The sequence below is a fragment of the Agrilus planipennis genome, unplaced genomic scaffold (assembly GCF_000699045.2).
Source record: "Agrilus planipennis isolate EAB-ADULT unplaced genomic scaffold, Apla_2.0 scaffold68, whole genome shotgun sequence".
NCBI lineage: Eukaryota > Metazoa > Arthropoda > Insecta > Coleoptera > Buprestidae > Agrilus > Agrilus planipennis.
In genome coordinates, this window is record NW_020439033.1 from 420,897 (window position 1) to 437,473 (window position 16,577).

The following is a 16,577-nucleotide window of genomic DNA, read 5'->3' on the forward strand; positions in this document are numbered from 1 at the left end:
TTTATTGACTTCCATAGAGTCCTCTGTTCTCCTATTCTTTCCAATACCTCTTCATTTCTAACCTTTTCTACCCACGATATCCTCATCATCCGCCTATAACACCACATTTCGAACGCTTCTAACCTTTTCTTTTCCGCCGCGCCAACTGTCCATATTTCGCACCCGTACAACGCCGTGCTCCAAACATACACCTTTAACAACCTTTTCCGAATTTGTAAATTAACCGTTCGCTCCTTGTTAACTTCCCATTAGGAAGTTATTGTAATTGGGTCGAAAAGTGAAATCGGAATTTTCATTATATTTCCACGTTTTAACATATTAGTAGCAAATATTTATTAAATTTATTGCGTAAGCCTTCGTGGTCATACTAGTATCCAAATTATTATTAGACTTTTGGGATTCCCCTTGTCTTTAATTTTTAATACCAAATGCTCTATCAAGTACTAAAAATCAAGGATCAGAGCGAAATCTAAAAGCCTGCAACACTAGTAGTTATTCATTTTTTAAAGTATTTATCCGATATAAAATTCGACCTATTTGAAGTCTACGAAAACAATAATAACTTTTAATTCGAAAACCGGTTATAATGGACAGCAACAGTGGCAAAACTAAAGAAACTTGTACAATTAAACAGCTTCTATTCAGTTTCTCGTGCTGGCACCTCTTCGAAAGAAAAAAAAATAAACAAGTCAGGAAAAAATTAATTGAATCGCCAGAACTGATACTACTTACCTCGTAATGCACTGAAGGGGCTATATTTTGCGAAACGTCCCACACCTGAACCTTCCCGTCTGAGCCTCCACTGACCAACCATTTGTTATCTCTCGACAAGTCGATGGTAATCTTTTGGTTTGTATTACTTGCCCGCGTCAAGCAAAACATCGGTCGACCAGGCACCTGTAAAATAGTCCGAATTAGTTTACCAAGAATTTATATCGGAAAAGTAAAACAATTTCCTTTAATTATTTGTGGAAATTCGATGAAGTGTTATTTTCTTACTCGGAGATCCCAGCAAATTATTTCGTTGTCCTTGCGTGCGCCGCTATACAAACGACATCCATCTAACGAAAACGCCATCGTCGTAATGCCCCCTTTATGACCTGACAATTTGCACAAATGTCGGAATGTACCATCGCATTGACTCACCAGTTCAATTGTATTCTTCCATGTCCCTAAAAATCAATAAACATGTAACAGAATTGTTTATCAACCCCCCACTTGTTAATTACAACATTTAAGGTGTACAATGCTATAAAGTTAATGAACATTTAAATGAATTATTTGAAAGCAGACTAAATAATTCTATAATGTTAATGTTAATTCAGAAAAACATTATTATAGACTTTAAAGTAATAGTTATTGTTGCATACCTATGGCAACTATGCCAGGTTGAGCTAAACTAGCTGTTAAACAGGAGGCCTGGTGCTGTATGGGATATTCAAAGTACTCTCGACCTGGACGACTAGTGCTAAAAATTTTAACATTCTTCTTATAGCCACAAAATATATTCTGACCGTCAGCTGAAAAAGTTACACTTATAGCTGCTTCCAATTCATCAACGTTATTGTATCCTCGATATGAGCATCTTAAATCGCCTGTGAAAGCATCCCACAGGTGGATTGGGCCTTCATGTCCACTAGCAAGCCAGCTAATACAAAAATACAATATTTATATAGATGTGTCATGTTTAAATATTGAAAACATACCAGCAAGTTGCGGGATTAGCACTATTCATACCCGGATACCAACAATAGTCGTATATAAGACCGCTTTCAGGCACACTTACAGCTGGAATCAAAGGAACTACAGGTCGACTTGTAAGAATGGTATCTCCTGTATACAAATCTGGGGGCAGTTCCATTACGTGCATTCCTGCCCCTCGTACAACAGTAAGAAGACAGGTTCCATCAGGAGACCATTTGCAGCCTCGTAAATAATGCTGGTCGTCGTAGTTGGGCCACTGTGAACGTGCCAATTCTAAATTGGTATTTTCAAAATTAAAATTTGCGTAGGGTACGTAGGAACTTTCCATAACCGGAATTTCCATTGCTGTAAATTGAACCTATAACCTAAATCCAAATCAAATTAAATTACAACCCGTAAGTGGATAATTTAAGGTAAACTGTAACAGTAATGGATCAAATTGATTAAATGTCTTCAAAATATACACTAATTCTTCGGCTTTATCTTTTTATAGTTGAAAAACACACATTTATCAAATATTATTCAACAGAGGGGTGTAAACACTAGCCAATGATAGATAGTCAATATCGACAACTTAAAAAAGTTAAATTAACTATTTATTGTATGGGTGCGTTCATAACTACAACGAGGAAAACAATCTATGGTAAAATAAAATAATGTAATTTTATTGTACAAGTCATGGTACTAACTAATTCGCTTTCATGACTTTATTTCTTAGATATGATAATTATTTTGAAATAAAGTAGTAACTAATACTTGCCGTACTACTATTTTTTCTTTTCGATTGAAATAAATGTTCATAAAGCATAAGATAACTTAAATAATTTCGGGGAATTTCTTAACGCTTAATGTTTTGACTCATATAGTCAAGAAGTCTAAGTAATTGTCGGGTTTTCCCCTGCATAACTTTTTCAGTTTTATGGTGTATTTTTGAACGCAGCTTTTATGGTAATATGTTAGTGACTTTTCGTGGCGGGTCTTTTAAAACATAACATGTGTTTAAAAAAACACATTTTATCTTATATGCGTTATGCAATGATAAAATGTTTTAAAATACTTTAGAGTTTTAGACCGTTTTATAACTTCAATCATGTGTATTGTAAATGATTAGATTATAAATATCGCGTCATACAATAATAATAAATTACGTAAATGAATACATTGTGGCAAAGAATAATTGCACTCCATTGTAGTCATTTCCAGTCTTTCAAGTTATACCCAATATACGGTATCTACTTAGTGATTATAATTACAAAATTTGTAATTATGATTAATAAATCATACAATACGTACATAAAATGACCATGAAAATACCGTATTGATCAGCGCAATAAACCGTAAAAACATTAAAAGTGTATAGTTAGTGGTTATGGTTCAGTCTTTTCATTGAAGTCAAGTAGCAAAATTATTATTGATTCAGTATTTTTTTATTGTCAAGAAGATGAATGGTTACAAAGGTAATTTTGTATTATAATCAATTATTTTTTTATTCACTTGAATAATTGATTTTAATAGATGGACTACATGATGACTTCGAAGAGATCACAATTCCAGTGCCTTGGGGCCATATTTCAGGTACATTGCACAACTAAGTAACATTTAAAATTAGCTAATTATTAAACCAATTTTAGGGAAATGGTGGGGCTCAAAGGATGTCCAGCCAATAATTGCTATACACGGTTGGCAAGATAATGCGGGTACATTTGATAAATTAGCCCCCAAATTGAAAGATAGTGGTTTCTCAGTGTTCTGTATTGATTTACCTGGTCATGGTTTGTCCTCCCATTTACCCCCTGGGCACTGCTACTACTTGTTTTGGGATGGATTGCATATAGTAAGGCGTATTGTCAAACACTTTAAATGGACCAAAGTAACACTAATGGGGCATAGTTTAGGAGGTGCTATATCGTTCCTTTATGCAGGAACTTTTCCCAAAGAGGTAGAAAAGTATATTTGTATTGATATAGCCTCACCAAGTGTAAGAAACATGTCCAAATTAGTGGAACAAGCTGGAGATGCTTTAGACAAATTTTTAAAGTACGAAACTTTAACTAAAAACCAGCATCCTTGTTATGAATATGAAGATATGATTAGTATAGTACAAGAAGCTTATAAAGACAATTTGGATAGAGAAGGCTGTGAAATAATGATGAGAAGGGGAATGAAAAAGGCAAAAGACAGGAAAGGTTATTATTTCTCGAGAGATGTAAGACTCAAAGCGAGTGCAATGGGTTTTATGAGTTTGGACCAGATATTGGAATTTGCTTCCAAGACAATTTGTGAAGTGCTCAACATAAGAGGTCATCCAGGTCATAAATTTGATCATCCAGAGCACTATGACATAGTGCTAGAGAAATTAAGTAAGACCGCAAAAAAAGTTGAAAGACACATTATCCCAGGGACACACCATTTACATTTGAACGATGCAGACACAGTAGCTCCCATTATAATTAAATTTTTGAAATCTTAATGGTTATTTTGAATAAATTATTCAAGTATTAAATTATTTATATTTCAGGTGGTGACTTGGTAGTTACTTAATTTGTTCACTGTTNAAAAGGTTCCCTTTTTCTTTTTTAGATACAAAACCCTACATTTTTACCTGGATTTGAGCTTCAGACGGATTTCCCTATCTTCCTTGCGCATTTCTTACAGGATTCGATTAATAAGTAAACTGATACTGAATATTAATGAAACGTCGATGCTACTGGGTACCTACCCGCCAATTTCGGAGCATTGTATATCGTTTGCTGCTACCCCCGCCACATAAGGGGCACTTTTCGTCATCGTCAAATAAATAACCCCTGCAACTGCAAATACAACCGGTCCAACTATAGCAACAATTCCATAGTTTGACAATGTCCCGCTAAAATATGACTAAAAAGCTCATTTTTTTTAGTTGATCTATTTGAAATGTTACCTCATACTGCTGATGGACGAATTTACAAAAAAAAAAAATAATATCAAATTTACTGAAATTTGAGATTCTAAATGTAATGTCAGATTTACTTCACCTTTCAAATTTAGAGAATGACTTACCATTTTTTTGGCGTTTATTTTTTAAAGTAAACACAAATAAAATAATCCCCTTATTATCTTTTCTTAATAAAACACAAGAAAGAATACAACAAACGGGTAATGTTTATTAAATAATAACTACATATTATTATCTGAGTTAACGGAAGTTATCATTCCTTAAATAAATACAAAAAAGAACACTAATTCTATTATTCTATCTTCATGAACTCTAATTGAACAAAAAATAAAATTTGTATAGTCCAGATTTCAGAAAACAAAAAAAAATTAATTATCAGACACTTCTGTAAGAACTCTTTGTATTGCATGGTCGCAAATGTAGCACATTCTTAGCAGACATGACACCTCTTCGTCTGTTGCTTCACGAATACTGATAGCATGTAAAATATTTTGTCCCACCATACGACCAACGCATCTAAAGACAAATAAAAGCCGTCTTAAATGTTAAACTTACCCCATAATTTTCAAAGAAAATACACCATTCGATTCTTTACAATAATTTAAGACTAATTTTCCTTTATAGTTTTTCAATGCGATGTCAAATTACGCAGAAATTAATAGTTAAAGCAATCAACCAATAAGAGCGCATTTGTTTTGCTGCAACTATAAGTAAGAAGTAGGCCAATCGATATCAACAATTGAATCATATAACTAAAGCCTACTTCTAGTAAAAAAATGGGTTATTCGTGCTCTAATTGGCTGATTAGAGCAATCAACCAATAAGAGTGCGCCTGTTTTGCTGCAAGTAGACGCTAGAAGTAGGCTAATCGATACCAACAACTGAATCATATAACTAAAGCCTACTTCTACTAGAAAAGTGGATTATTCGTGCTCTAATTGGCTGATTAAAGCGGTCACCCAATAAGAGTGCACCTGCTTTGCTGCAAGTAGACGCTAGAAGTAGGCTAATCGATACCAACAACTGAATCATATAACTAAAGCCTACTTCTACTAGAAAAGTGGATTATTCGTGCTCTAATTGGCTGATTAAAGCGGTCACCCAATAAGAGTGCACCTGCTTTGCTGCAAGTAGACGCTAGAAGTAGGCTAATCGATACCAACAACTGAATCATATAACTAAAGCCTACTTCTACTAGAAAAGTGGATTATTCGTGCTCTAATTGGCTGATTAAAGCGGTCACCCAATAAGAGTGCACCTGCTTTGCTGCAAGTAGACGCTAGAAGTAGGCTAATCGATACCAACAACTGAATCATATAACTAAAGCCTACTTCTACTAGAAAAGTGGATTATTCGTGCTCTAATTGGCTGATTAAAGCGGTCACCCAATAAGAGTGCACCTGCTTTGCTGCAAGTAGACGCTAGAAGTAGGCTAATCGATACCAACAACTGAATCATATAACTAAAGCCTACTTCTACTAGAAAAGTGGATTATTCGTGCTCTAATTGGCTGATTAAAGCGGTCACCCAATAAGAGTGCACCTGCTTTGCTGCAAGTAGACGCTAGAAGTAGGCTAATCGATACCAACAACTGAATCATATAACTAAAGCCTACTTCTACTAGAAAAGTGGATTATTCGTGCTCTAATTGGCTGATTAAAGCGGTCACCCAATAAGAGTGCACCTGCTTTGCTGCAAGTAGACGCTAGAAGTAGGCTAATCGATACCAACAACTGAATCATATAACTAAAGCCTACTTCTACTAGAAAAGTGGATTATTCGTGCTCTAATTGGCTGATTAAAGCGGTCACCCAATAAGAGTGCACCTGCTTTGCTGCAAGTAGACGCTAGAAGTAGGCTAATCGATACCAACAACTGAATCATATAACTAAAGCCTACTTCTACTAGAAAAGTGGATTATTCGTGCTCTAATTGGCTGATTAAAGCGGTCACCCAATAAGAGTGCACCTGCTTTGCTGCAAGTAGACGCTAGAAGTAGGCTAATCGATACCAACAACTGAATCATATAACTAAAGCCTACTTCTACTAGAAAAGTGGATTATTCGTGCTCTAATTGGCTGATTAAAGCGGTCACCCAATAAGAGTGCACCTGCTTTGCTGCAAGTAGACGCTAGAAGTAGGCTAATCGATACCAACAACTGAATCATATAACTAAAGCCTACTTCTACTAGAAAAGTGGATTATTCGTGCTCTAATTGGCTGATTAAAGCGGTCACCCAATAAGAGTGCACCTGCTTTGCTGCAAGTAGACGCTAGAAGTAGGCTAATCGATACCAACAACTGAATCATATAACTAAAGCCTACTTCTACTAGAAAAGTGGATTATTCGTGCTCTAATTGGCTGATTAAAGCGGTCACCCAATAAGAGTGCACCTGCTTTGCTGCAAGTAGACGCTAGAAGTAGGCTAATCGATACCAACAACTGAATCATATAACTAAAGCCTACTTCTACTAGAAAAGTGGATTATTCGTGCTCTAATTGGCTGATTAAAGCGGTCACCCAATAAGAGTGCACCTGCTTTGCTGCAAGTAGACGCTAGAAGTAGGCTAATCGATACCAACAACTGAATCATATAACTAAAGCCTACTTCTACTAGAAAAGTGGATTATTCGTGCTCTAATTGGCTGATTAAAGCGGTCACCCAATAAGAGTGCACCTGCTTTGCTGCAAGTAGACGCTAGAAGTAGGCTAATCGATACCAACAACTGAATCATATAACTAAAGCCTACTTCTACTAGAAAAGTGGATTATTCGTGCTCTAATTGGCTGATTAAAGCGGTCACCCAATAAGAGTGCACCTGCTTTGCTGCAAGTAGACGCTAGAAGTAGGCTAATCGATACCAACAACTGAATCATATAACTAAAGCCTACTTCTACTAGAAAAGTGGATTATTCGTGCTCTAATTGGCTGATTAAAGCGGTCACCCAATAAGAGTGCACCTGCTTTGCTGCAAGTAGACGCTAGAAGTAGGCTAATCGATACCAACAACTGAATCATATAACTAAAGCCTACTTCTACTAGAAAAGTGGATTATTCGTGCTCTAATTGGCTGATTAAAGCGGTCACCCAATAAGAGTGCACCTGCTTTGCTGCAAGTAGACGCTAGAAGTAGGCTAATCGATACCAACAACTGAATCATATAACTAAAGCCTACTTCTACTAGAAAAGTGGATTATTCGTGCTCTAATTGGCTGATTAAAGCGGTCACCCAATAAGAGTGCACCTGCTTTGCTGCAAGTAGACGCTAGAAGTAGGCTAATCGATACCAACAACTGAATCATATAACTAAAGCCTACTTCTACTAGAAAAGTGGATTATTCGTGCTCTAATTGGCTGATTAAAGCGGTCACCCAATAAGAGTGCACCTGCTTTGCTGCAAGTAGACGCTAGAAGTAGGCTAATCGATACCAACAACTGAATCATATAACTAAAGCCTACTTCTACTAGAAAAGTGGATTATTCGTGCTCTAATTGGCTGATTAAAGCGGTCACCCAATAAGAGTGCACCTGCTTTGCTGCAAGTAGACGCTAGAAGTAGGCTAATCGATACCAACAACTGAATCATATAACTAAAGCCTACTTCTACTAGAAAAGTGGATTATTCGTGCTCTAATTGGCTGATTAAAGCGGTCACCCAATAAGAGTGCACCTGCTTTGCTGCAAGTAGACGCTAGAAGTAGGCTAATCGATACCAACAACTGAATCATATAACTAAAGCCTACTTCTACTAGAAAAGTGGATTATTCGTGCTCTAATTGGCTGATTAAAGCGGTCACCCAATAAGAGTGCACCTGCTTTGCTGCAAGTAGACGCTAGAAGTAGGCTAATCGATACCAACAACTGAATCATATAACTAAAGCCTACTTCTACTAGAAAAGTGGATTATTCGTGCTCTAATTGGCTGATTAAAGCGGTCACCCAATAAGAGTGCANGTAAAAATTCTGTTAACCTTGGCTGATTGCGAGGAAGATAAGTTTTATTAATTAGTAGATACTTAAATATTGTAAAAGATATTAATTTTTTGCCAAACCAATTATTCTAAAAGTGCCTTTAATGTTAATTGAAGAAAATTACATTTTTTTTTATAGTAAAAAACAATCGGTTGATTTATTTCGGCTCGAAATATTCTCGTTCAATTTTTAATTTCTTTTTTACATAGAGATGGAAGAATCCGCCAGTGTATACGTTATTATTTGTAATCAAGGTTATATCATTGTCATCAGAAACAAAGCGATATGTATCCGATTAATTATCTTTTAACTTCGTGTTTAACGAATTTGTTCGAAAACAAAGACAATTCATTAGTTGTGAGGTATCGTGCGGTAAAGATTGTTGCGTGTGGATACCACTGAATACGCAAGAAAGAAGTCCATGATTCAGCACTAAGAAATTAAAATGCATTCAACCGAGGTACAATTTATTTCTATAATTTATTGATGTAGTGTAATATTTGTCGACTAATCTCCATAAAATTATAGTCCCAATTTATTTTGATATTCTTATACTAGATTAATGATCGGTCTAGAGAACATTTCTAAGAGAGACTGGCTGCTGGTAGAAAAGATTTAAACAAAAATTACATAAATATATCATACATCACAAATCTATACATTTACTTTTACAATCCATTGAATAACTATTTTCACCAGAAGAATCTGCACATTTTTCTGAATATATTCCATACTTTTAAAGTGTTAAAATTGCAATTTTAATTTTTTGAAATGTTAGGTGCGCTTTTTTATGCGTATACAGTTTTAGGTGTATTTATTAATATTGATAACGTATGTCGCTTATTTTATCACTACCTGAAAAACTATTATCATCAAAAGATTCTGCAGTCTTTTCTGAACAAATGGGACTAAATATCGCCTTTGATCGTAAATTGCCTTTTATGGATTCAAGTTCCTGGAAGTTAAATGCATATGTTATATTCTTAAAGTAAGCTGCATATATACAAAAAAAAAGTTTTTAACTTTAAAAAATTGAGCACTAACCATTATAATTCCCTTATTTCTTGTCTTGGCTTCTTCTGTTGTTGGGAGATTATCCCTTCTATGTGTTTTGTTGGAATTATCCCCTGAGGCACCTTGAATTCTACAGTTGTAGGTACATACATTTAAATCGTTTATTAAAAACTAATGTAATAATTAAATTACGTTATAGCAAGTTCTTCGTCGATTTGTTTTTCCTGATTATCGTATTTTTTCAAAACTTTTCGCACATCCTCCATTAGTCCTTTCTGTCGATAGATAGGAAATATGTAGTAAAACACCTAAGTTTCTTGTTGCTATAGAAGCAGTTGATAAAAACATAACAGAAATGCTTTTTCATTCAAGCATTTAATTAGTTAAAACAATTTATCTACAAATTATTGGCCTTCATCTGCAACTTTGTCTGTCCGAAATTATTTTTAATNGTCTTTTCTGAAGTTATTCTATACTTTGTCTTTTAAGTACTAAATGCCCAATACGAATATTCAAAATAATTTTTTCAAATAAATACTTTTTTGTAGTATTTATTTTCTACATTTACTTAAGTATAGAATACTTTTTAAGAAAACCTTGCAGGCATTTGCCAATTTTTTAAATATTGGAGTGTTTCTAGATTAATAGTGGTGTTTACACTATATCACCAGTTGCAAAGATTAAGTATGATTCATTCTGTTGAAGTAATTGAGATATAGTTTTTCTATCTTTATGTTATAGTTTCTTCAGTTCAGTAACAAATAATTCTTCTAAATGCCTCCTTTATTTGCCTTTGTCACCCGTTTTAATTGGAAAAAAGACACTGATGCCCAAATATTTTGTTTAGCATGAAAGATCAGATCAAAATAATTGCAAATAATTTTATTGATGTAAAATCAACATCAATCATTTTATATTAAAATATTTGCAACTTGATTTTGCTTCCGATCTTTTACACATTGTAATAAGAGAAAGAAATGAAATTCATAGTTTCTTTAGCTTTGGGTTCATCTAATAAGTGAAGCTTTTCAAATCGTTTTTGTTTGTAGTTTTCAGTTTTACACAGCTGGCGTATATCAATTCGATATTGTTTTGCGGGCTGTTTTGTCGTAATTCATAGAATTTCGTAGTTCCTTACTAAAGGTATAATAAGTGGTGATTTGGCAGGTGTTGGTATCAATCTGGAACTTTAAAATTCCATGGACCATTACATTGAACACGAAAAACAATATCGATTTAATATTTTAGATTATCCATTTCCAAGGAGTTATAAATAAAATGGTCTTTTTTCAGAAATAGACAATATTTTACATTCTTATCACAGCTGAATGCCATTCCTTCATTGAAAGTTTTACAATAATCGAGGGAGTAATTAGTTCTTTTGATATTTTTTTATNATTCCTCACATATTTTCACATGAATTTCACCTATTGGATCTTTCAGAATGATTGTTTAGCAGATCGAAAATTGATGTGCGCTTTTTTATGTTTACCATTTTTACGTAATTTTCGTATTGTGTCAATTAAATATTCTTTAAATGAAATTGTATTGAAAAACTGTTGGCACCACGTGATTCCTCACATATTTTCACATGAATTTCACCTATTGGATCTTTCAGAATGATTGTTTAGCAGATCGAAAATTGATGTGCGCTTTTTTATGTTTACCATTTTTACGTAATTTTCGTATTGTGTCAATTAAATATTCTTTAAATGAAATTGTATTGAAAAACTGTTGGCACCACGTGATTCCTCACATATTTTCACATGAATTTCACCTATTGGATCTTTCAGAATGATTGTTTAGCAGATCGAAAATTGATGTGCGCTTTTTTATGTTTACCATTTTTACGTAATTTTCGTATTGTGTCAATTAAATATTCTTTAAATGAAATTGTATTGAAAAACTGTTGGCACCACGTGATTCCTCACATATTTTCACATGAATTTCACCTATTGGATCTTTCAGAATGATTGTTTAGCAGATCGAAAATTGATGTGCGCTTTTTTATGTTTACCATTTTTACGTAATTTTCGTATTGTGTCAATTAAATATTCTTTAAATGAAATTGTATTGAAAAACTGTTGGCACCACGTGATTCCTCACATATTTTCACATGAATTTCACCTATTGGATCTTTCAGAATGATTGTTTAGCAGATCGAAAATTGATGTGCGCTTTTTTATGTTTACCATTTTTACGTAATTTTCGTATTGTGTCAATTAAATATTCTTTAAATGAAATTGTATTGAAAAACTGTTGGCACCACGTGATTCCTCACATATTTTCACATGAATTTCACCTATTGGATCTTTCAGAATGATTGTTTAGCAGATCGAAAATTGATGTGCGCTTTTTTATGTTTACCATTTTTACGTAATTTTCGTATTGTGTCAATTAAATATTCTTTAAATGAAATTGTATTGAAAAACTGTTGGCACCACGTGATTCCTCACATATTTTCACATGAATTTCACCTATTGGATCTTTCAGAATGATTGTTTAGCAGATCGAAAATTGATGTGCGCTTTTTTATGTTTACCATTTTTACGTAATTTTCGTATTGTGTCAATTAAATATTCTTTAAATGAAATTGTATTGAAAAACTGTTGGCACCACGTGATTCCTCACATATTTTCACATGAATTTCACCTATTGGATCTTTCAGAATGATTGTTTAGCAGATCGAAAATTGATGTGCGCTTTTTTATGTTTACCATTTTTACGTAATTTTCGTATTGTGTCAATTAAATATTCTTTAAATGAAATTGTATTGAAAAACTGTTGGCACCACGTGATTCCTCACATATTTTCACATGAATTTCACCTATTGGATCTTTCAGAATGATTGTTTAGCAGATCGAAAATTGATGTGCGCTTTTTTATGTTTACCATTTTTACGTAATTTTCGTATTGTGTCAATTAAATATTCTTTAAATGAAATTGTATTGAAAAACTGTTGGCACCACGTGATTCCTCACATATTTTCACATGAATTTCACCTATTGGATCTTTCAGAATGATTGTTTAGCAGATCGAAAATTGATGTGCGCTTTTTTATGTTTACCATTTTTACGTAATTTTCGTATTGTGTCAATTAAATATTCTTTAAATGAAATTGTATTGAAAAACTGTTGGCACCACGTGATTCCTCACATATTTTCACATGAATTTCACCTATTGGATCTTTCAGAATGATTGTTTAGCAGATCGAAAATTGATGTGCGCTTTTTTATGTTTACCATTTTTACGTAATTTTCGTATTGTGTCAATTAAATATTCTTTAAATGAAATTGTATTGAAAAACTGTTGGCACCACGTGATTCCTCACATATTTTCACATGAATTTCACCTATTGGATCTTTCAGAATGATTGTTTAGCAGATCGAAAATTGATGTGCGCTTTTTTATGTTTACCATTTTTACGTAATTTTCGTATTGTGTCAATTAAATATTCTTTAAATGAAATTGTATTGAAAAACTGTTGGCACCACGTGATTCCTCACATATTTTCACATGAATTTCACCTATTGGATCTTTCAGAATGATTGTTTAGCAGATCGAAAATTGATGTGCGCTTTTTTATGTTTACCATTTTTACGTAATTTTCGTATTGTGTCAATTAAATATTCTTTAAATGAAATTGTATTGAAAAACTGTTGGCACCACGTGATTCCTCACATATTTTCACATGAATTTCACCTATTGGATCTTTCAGAATGATTGTTTAGCAGATCGAAAATTGATGTGCGCTTTTTTATGTTTACCATTTTTACGTAATTTTCGTATTGTGTCAATTAAATATTCTTTAAATGAAATTGTATTGAAAAACTGTTGGCACCACGTGATTCCTCACATATTTTCACATGAATTTCACCTATTGGATCTTTCAGAATGATTGTTTAGCAGATCGAAAATTGATGTGCGCTTTTTTATGTTTACCATTTTTACGTAATTTTCGTATTGTGTCAATTAAATATTCTTTAAATGAAATTGTATTGAAAAACTGTTGGCACCACGTGATTCCTCACATATTTTCACATGAATTTCACCTATTGGATCTTTCAGAATGATTGTTTAGCAGATCGAAAATTGATGTGCGCTTTTTTATGTTTACCATTTTTACGTAATTTTCGTATTGTGTCAATTAAATATTCTTTAAATGAAATTGTATTGAAAAACTGTTGGCACCACGTGATTCCTCACATATTTTCACATGAATTTCACCTATTGGATCTTTCAGAATGATTGTTTAGCAGATCGAAAATTGATGTGCGCTTTTTTATGTTTACCATTTTTACGTAATTTTCGTATTGTGTCAATTAAATATTCTTTAAATGAAATTGTATTGAAAAACTGTTGGCACCACGTGATTCCTCACATATTTTCACATGAATTTCACCTATTGGATCTTTCAGAATGATTGTTTAGCAGATCGAAAATTGATGTGCGCTTTTTTATGTTTACCATTTTTACGTAATTTTCGTATTGTGTCAATTAAATATTATTTAAATGAAATTGTATTAAAAAACTGTTTGCACCACGTGATTCCTCACATATAATCAAGTTACATTTAAAAACTGTTGGCACTGCTTGATTCTTGAATTGTTTTCATGTATATTTCACGTTTTTGAACATTCAGTATAAGTGTTTTAGAGGTCTGAAATTTACATGCGCTTTTTAATATTTAGAATTTTTACGTAATTTTTACATTATATCAATTAAATTGTCTTTAATTTAAACTGCATTCAAAAACTGTTACAACTACTATATTCTTTAGATATTTTTACATAAAATTTGTGAATGTAAAATGGTGGAAAATTTAATTTTGCGGTTTAATTTTTGAAATTTTGAAGCTTTTATGTTTAGTATGTATAGGCAACACGGTTACTGTATGTGAAGTTGCATAGTATCTTATTAGTAAAAACAGGATACGTAGGGTTTTTTTATTGTTTCTCATTTAAAAATTAGTTTTCATAATTTCTAACCGCACCCAGAAACTTCTTACACTGTTATTATATATTAGCCTTTTTCCAAATTTTGGGACTTCAATCGTTTGTACTTTAAAGTAGTCCTGAAGCAACTTTTCTGTTTATTATTTACCTTTTTTCGAAGCGTTTGTTTTTGTTTGTTTAACTTTATCAGTATGTTCCTTTCTTTTTATTTATTTTTCTTTCATCCTACAGGAATATTGTACCACTGTATGCTGTGAGGCATGGATCGGAGCAGTCCTGTTTTTCTCCATAACATAATATATCGTTTGAAAGGGCCTTTTCCCATTGGATACAGAAAAAATTGTTTTCTATTAACAGAGAAAGAGCGAACAGCAACTAATTGGTAAGTGACTACTTTTATTAATTGAGAAAAACTGCTTTGACTAATAAAATTAGTTCCATGGTCCTTATCTAAAAGTTTAAATGAATAGAAAAGAAGTTTCAGTATCTATTTTCGAAATTATTTATTAAATAATTACGTTTCTTTTATATTAAGTCTTACTAAACAGTAATTTAATTCAAACCATTTTTCTTTTAGTTTGTAGGACTACTTTGTCATCGTCAAAGCCAAGAACAAGTTAGGACATATCATCAGCGAAGAACAACAGGGCTACCAAGAAATTAGGGGTTCAGATCAGGGAAATTCAGTCCAATAATTTCTACCCAGTGCAAGCAAGAAACACATAAGGTAAACGGTAATTTCAATATTCAATTTTGTAGTAGTTTTTAATAAAGCTTTACTTTTATTTAATTTATTGTTTCTACGTTTGAATCTTTATTTTATTATAATTACATTTAGGCTTTCTTTAAATACTATAATATATAATAAATCATTTTCATTTACATTAAAACTTAATTTTTATACTAAACAATAATTTAATTCAGAGATTTTCTTCCATTTATAGTTACTAGAAACACTCTGTGATGGACATTGAAACCAACAACGTGTTAGCACATTATGATCACTGGAGAACATCAGGACAACCAGGATTTCGGGGGATCAAACAGAAAAATCCATCCCAATAATTTCGACCCTGACAAAACAAGAAGCATCGAAGGTAAATGGTAACACTTATTTAATAAATTTGTTATATTATTCAGAAATTGCTTTTCTTTTTTCCTTTTTCTACACTTTCAAAGCTTATTTTCTTATCCTTTACCTATCTTATTTAGTTTTTCACTTACAATTAACTTTTCCTTAGAATTTTTACTTTCTAACATTATTTGTTTTTCTTTTTTAATTTGTATTAATTCAAAACTTTTCATTCTTTTGATTTAGTTTAACTTCAGTCAAATCTTTAGCTTTTAGTAGTTTTTCATTAAACTTTTCATTCATTTTATTGTATCTTCATTTGAATTTTTATTTTCTTTTCATTTATTTAATTTTTCATTTATCATCAACTTTTCCTTATAGTTTTTACTTTCTAACATTATTTGTTTTAGTTTTTTAGTTATTTTCTTTCTTTTGAATTAGTTGAACTTCATACAGATCTTTAGATTTTAGTAGTTTTTCAGGAAACTTTTCGTTCATTTAATTTATTATGTCTACATTTGGATCTTAATTTTCTTTTTATTTGCTTTCTTTAAATATATAACAAATCTTTTTCCATTACATTAATACTTAATTCTTTTACTGAACAGTAATTTAATTCAGATAATTTTTTCTTTTAGTTAGCAAGACCACTCAGTGATGGTCATCGAAACCAGCAACATCTTCGAACATATGAATAGTGAAGAACAACAGGACTTCAAGGTCATCAAGAGACCAGACCAGCAAATTCCATTCCAATAATTTCGACCCAGTCGAGGCAAAAAGCACATCAGGGAAATGTAATTATCATTTACTTATTATATTTTTTAGAAATTGTCTTTCTTTTTCTATACTTTCAAAGCATATTTTTATTCTTTACTTTATTTACTTTTTTCACTTACCTTTAACTTTTTCTTAAAATGTTT

At 32.4% G+C, this 16,577-nt stretch overlaps 4 protein-coding genes and 1 long non-coding RNA gene across 6 annotated transcripts in view; 3 read left to right on the forward strand and 2 right to left on the reverse strand.

Annotated features, from left to right (window-relative positions):
- The window catches only part of LOC108732814 (telomerase Cajal body protein 1), a 31,847-nt gene extending 29,588 nt beyond the window's left edge, over positions 1 to 2,259 (reverse strand). Inside the window, exons 1-5 of one of the 2 annotated variants that reach the window (XM_018463780.1) lie at positions 1,707 to 2,259; positions 1,371 to 1,648; positions 1,000 to 1,172; positions 733 to 897; positions 332 to 663 (exon numbers count right to left, since the gene is read on the reverse strand). In XM_018463780.1, the coding sequence (XP_018319282.1) occupies positions 493 to 663; positions 733 to 897; positions 1,000 to 1,172; positions 1,371 to 1,648; positions 1,707 to 2,047 (1,128 nt within the window). In that variant the 5' untranslated portion in view covers positions 2,048 to 2,259 and the 3' untranslated portion in view covers positions 332 to 492. Of the gene's footprint in view, positions 1 to 331; positions 664 to 732; positions 898 to 999; positions 1,173 to 1,370; positions 1,649 to 1,706 lie in introns of those variants that run through there. The other variant, XM_018463779.1, reaches the window with a different exon arrangement.
- LOC112905037 overlaps positions 1 to 4,403 on the forward strand; it is a 15,342-nt gene extending 10,939 nt beyond the window's left edge. The window contains exon 3 of the long non-coding RNA XR_003231522.1: positions 4,265 to 4,403. This is a non-coding gene — a long non-coding RNA (uncharacterized LOC112905037). The remainder of the gene's footprint in view (positions 1 to 4,264) is intronic.
- On the forward strand, positions 2,737 to 4,255 carry LOC108732816 (probable serine hydrolase). The gene is made up of 3 exons (XM_018463781.2): positions 2,737 to 3,161; positions 3,220 to 3,279; positions 3,336 to 4,255. The coding sequence occupies exons 1-3, from the start codon at positions 3,146 to 3,148 to the stop codon at positions 4,172 to 4,174; spliced, it is 915 nt and encodes a 304-aa protein (XP_018319283.1). The 5' UTR covers positions 2,737 to 3,145; the 3' UTR covers positions 4,175 to 4,255.
- A 5,027-nt stretch (positions 4,404 to 9,430) lies between the features above and the next one.
- On the reverse strand, positions 9,431 to 10,050 carry LOC108732781. The gene is made up of 3 exons (XM_018463744.1): positions 9,820 to 10,050; positions 9,658 to 9,757; positions 9,431 to 9,568 (listed from the first exon to the last, which is right to left on the reverse strand). The coding sequence occupies exons 1-3, from the start codon at positions 9,891 to 9,893 to the stop codon at positions 9,431 to 9,433; spliced, it is 312 nt and encodes a 103-aa protein (XP_018319246.1). The 5' UTR covers positions 9,894 to 10,050.
- Positions 10,051 to 15,520: 5,470 nt separating this feature from the next.
- LOC108732795 overlaps positions 15,521 to 16,577 on the forward strand; it is a 3,049-nt gene continuing 1,992 nt past the window's right edge. Inside the window, exon 1 of the mRNA XM_018463759.2 lies at positions 15,521 to 15,679. Coding sequence (XP_018319261.1) covers positions 15,580 to 15,679 — 100 coding nt within the window. The 5' untranslated portion in view covers positions 15,521 to 15,579. The remainder of the gene's footprint in view (positions 15,680 to 16,577) is intronic.

Excerpts from the sequence above, each read along its gene's own strand:
- LOC108732781 (XM_018463744.1), bottom strand. The coding sequence starts at position 9,893 with ATGGAGGATGTGCGAAAAGTTTTGAAAAAATACGATAATCAGGAAAAA. Across the intron at positions 9,758-9,819 it reads GACGAAGAACTTGCTATAAC|AATTCAAGGTGCCTCAGGGG; the intron begins GTAATTTAATTA and ends CTACAACTGTAG. Across the intron at positions 9,569-9,657 it reads GAAATAAGGGAATTATAATG|GAACTTGAATCCATAAAAGG; the intron begins GTTAGTGCTCAA and ends TTTAACTTCCAG.
- LOC108732816 (XM_018463781.2), top strand. Across the intron at positions 3,280-3,335 it reads GCCTTGGGGCCATATTTCAG|GGAAATGGTGGGGCTCAAAG; the intron begins GTACATTGCACA and ends AACCAATTTTAG.